We start from the raw sequence: 3,867 nt of genomic DNA, 5'->3' as shown, positions 1-3,867 counted from the left end.
ACCCGCGACCCTCAGATTGTGAGTCAAGCGCCTTATCCACCTGGCCATGCCGGGCCTGATTCAGGTAAGTCTGTACATTTAGGTATATAGCACTACTTATTTAAAGAAATAATAATATTTTTGTGACGTGTTAACACAAGGTCATTGAAAAACTAACCTAGGTTTTCTGAACATCACTATCTACATGAGATATGACAACTATATACAGATTCGTACAGAAACTATTAAAACCATTAGTTAAAAATAAGAAGGTTTGTCTTCCAAAGATATTCGGTTTTTTTTTTTCATTTGCTTTCCTCATAATTTCTTAATATCCTGAAAGCTGTAGAAAAAATACTTTAATGGGGTGAATACTGAATAAATTGAGATGAGGCATTAAGCTTGCTTTGATCTGTGACTTTGCTGTACTTCTTAAAAATTATTAGCTTATACATTCAAAGATGCTTTAAAAGTTTTGAAATATTTTTGTCTTCCATCATAATTATGAGTAAATGCTTAGTGTCTTCTAAAATAATACTTATTTTCTCAAGGGCAAGGAAAATTTGGAGATGTGTTTATTGCGAAGGCTCATGGAATACAAGAAAATGAAGTTGAAACCCTGGTAATGGTGAAGGCACTTCACACTCGAGATGAAAATGATCACTTTGAATTCAAGAGAGAAATGGATATTTTTCACAAATTGAACCACCAGAATGTGGTGAAACTTCTAGGATTGTGTCGAGATGTGGAACCATTTCTCGTGATTGTGGAATATAGTGACTGGGTAAGTTAGATTAAAAAATTGCATATGAACTAGTAAAACAAAACTTTTAAAAAGTCAATTTCTAATAAACAAGTATTAAAACCTCATATTTTTGTAAATTGTAGAATAGCCAGGTAAAAATAATTAAAATTAATCCCTAGAGCTACACCTAATATGTCCACTTGATAATTGGAGATTTGGTCAAGACATTGATTATGGAGTAATACTAAAACTCTGACTGATGAATCAGTTTTAAATGAAATAAAAAGACTGAACAGAAAGTGCAACACAAAATATACAGTTTGCGATGAAGCACGTATACAATGTGTGTATCTGCTTAGATGTTCTAAACATTGAACTGTCTCCCACTGATTCTTTTATCAGACTATTACAATGAGACCTTGTATCAGGCTATTTAAATGAAGACCAATTTTCAGACTATACTGATTTTTTCTTACCAAAACGTTCCACACTCACTAACTCCATGTTTCCTCAGTTTGAAAGAAACCTCTCGTTTACCATGGTGACATGTGCTATCCCTGTGACTAGTCATTCTAATTATAACATAGGTGAGGCTGTAACCTGTAGATATCACCTGAATAATCGTTGAAGGACACTGCTGTTGACAACTTTGCACAACATAATCTATTAATCAGTGTTTTCCCTGGGTAGTAACAAAATTATTTACCTTCAAGAACAACAAAGGAACAAAGCTGACTTTAAATAAGATCAACTTAGTGCTTTTCTTTACCATTTGTTAAGTGAAACTTCCACATATTCAAAACAAAGAATGAGTTCAGAATAAAATATAATAATACTACAAGAAGATAAACTCATGGTGTATTCAAATACCATAATAATACCCAAGAAAGTATCCATATAAATCTTTTGAAAAATTATTATTTAATGGGTTTTATATGAAAATTGTGTGAAAGGTTAACAAGATACTTAATTCATCATTTGAAATGCATAAACACATGTTTTTAATTTCAATAGATTGCTGAAGATACTGAAAGAGTACTGTTTAAAAGAATGTTCAAGGAAATTTAGTCTATTTTATATTATTAGTTTTGGTTATAAAAATTTAAAATATATTTAATGGCAAGTTCATATTTGCCATGTTATATTTCCAAAAGATACATTTGCTCTTTTTTTTTTATCTTAAGATGTAATTACTCTTAAAAGTCTAATAAGTTTACTCAAAATTTATAATTAATTTTAGAGAGTTTTTTTCATACTTTTACATATACAGAGTTATTCAAAGTAGGTACATGCCATTTTTGATGCCCAAAACTGAAAATTGTTTTCTGAAACATAAATTAAAATAATATTTTTACTATTAGATATAAAAAACATGGATTTTCTATGAAGGGCATTTGTTTGGGGTTATTCAAAAAAAATAATACTTGTAGATAATTTGATTATTCATCACTGATAATGAGCATACTAAAATATTTTATTTGTATAATAATTGGGTTTTAATCTCTTGTTTAAACTCTGTAGGGTGACTTGAAGCAGTTCTTGTTAGCAACTCGTAAGGATACAACTTGTAAAGGTCCTAAACCTCCACCATTGACTACTTGTCAAATTATAAGTATTTGCCATCAGGTGGCACTTGGAATGGAAAACTTAGCAAACCACAGGTTTGTCCACAAAGATTTGGCTGCAAGAAACTGTCTGATCACTTCCAAATTAGGTGTAAAGATCAGCAGCCCAAGTCTTTCAAAGGACACATATGCTCAGGAATACAGCTATTTCCAGTTCAAAAATATTCCTTTACGATGGGCACCAGCAGAAGCTGTCCTGGAAGATGAGTGGTCAACCAAGAGTGATGTTTGGTCTTTTGCTGTTTTCACATGGGAAGTTTTCATGCAGGCAGAGCTTCCTTTTGGTAATAAGGGAGATGAAGAGATACTGCAACTTTTGAGAAACCATGAATTGCAGTGGAACCCACCAGAAGGAGCTCCTCAACAGTTATCAAACTTACTTCTTTCCTGTTGGAACAAAAGTCCAAAAGACAGGCCAACTTTCAGTGAAATTGCTATTAAAGTTGGGGAGATGAAAATAGATGATTAAATATTTGCATAAAGTGACAGAATAGGAAACTGAATTCCCTGTTGTTAAATCTTCTGGGGTGTGAATGCCGCTATGGTATTTTGGCATCTGCTGGCTGGATGGCCTCAATTTGAGCAGACCTCAATCTTATGTATTATAAATTATGTTTAGGTATACAGAAAACAAACATACCTACATCAAACATCAATTAAGAGTTTATTCTGTCAGAAAGAGGTATTTAAAAAAAATAACTGCACTCAACAAAAGTAATAGATCTGAAGAAATACTCATTTTATTTGTGTTTTTTATGTCTATCAAAAATATGTAGGAAATTTTTTAATTCATTTTTAATGCCAGCAACATTGATCAATCCCATGAACTCTTATAAATGAACATTTAGAACTTGCATATTTATTAAGAGGCATACATTGCCATGGTTTAATCACTCTTTATCAAACATTCAGTTTGTATCTTAGTCAGCATTAAACTGGTAAGCTTGCTACTTTTTTCATGCTTTACAAGTGTATGTTGTTCTATTCATGATGAGCTTCCTGAAGGAAGCTTATTATTCTCATTGAACTCTTCATAGTAAGGGTACAAATCAAAATAACACACTATTCATATAGAAATACAAGTCATGATAACACTATTCATAGTAGAGGTACTAATCATAACAAACTTTTCATAGTAGTGGTATTAATCATGAAAACACCTTTCATACTAGAAGTATTATACAAGATAATAATATATTACTAATAATTGAGATAATAATCAGGATAAACACTATTCACATTATGATAGCACACTATTCATAGTAGAGGTACTAATTATGATAACACTGTTCATAGTAGTGGTAATAATCAGGATAACACTGTTCATTGTAAAGGTACTAGTAAGGCTAACACTGTTCATAGCAGAGATACTAATCATAAACCTTTCATAGTAAGGGTACTTATCATATTGATATATTTATAGTAGAGATACTAATCATGGTAACACATATTCATAGTAGAAGCAGTAATCAGGATAACACTATTTATAGTAGAAGCAGTAATCAGGATAACACTATT

The 3,867-nt window shown here is 31.4% G+C and overlaps 1 protein-coding gene across 1 annotated transcript; it reads left to right on the top strand.

Moving 5' to 3' along the window:
• Window positions 1-523: 523 nt before the first annotated feature.
• On the top strand, window positions 524-3,303 carry LOC106465327 (inactive tyrosine-protein kinase 7-like; the record flags this gene model as incomplete). The annotated part of the gene is made up of 2 exons (XM_013925538.2): window positions 524-763; window positions 2,246-3,303. Coding segments are annotated over 2 exons (813 nt in total), but the record flags the coding sequence as incomplete, so codon positions are not given.
• Between the last annotated feature and the right edge of the window lie 564 nt (window positions 3,304-3,867).

The sequence above is a fragment of the Limulus polyphemus genome, unplaced genomic scaffold (genome assembly GCF_000517525.1).
Source record: "Limulus polyphemus unplaced genomic scaffold, Limulus_polyphemus-2.1.2 Scaffold1909, whole genome shotgun sequence".
NCBI classification, from domain to species: domain Eukaryota; kingdom Metazoa; phylum Arthropoda; class Merostomata; order Xiphosura; family Limulidae; genus Limulus; species Limulus polyphemus.
Note: the sequence above shows the minus strand (reverse complement) of the source record. Positions and strands in the feature narration are given on the sequence as shown.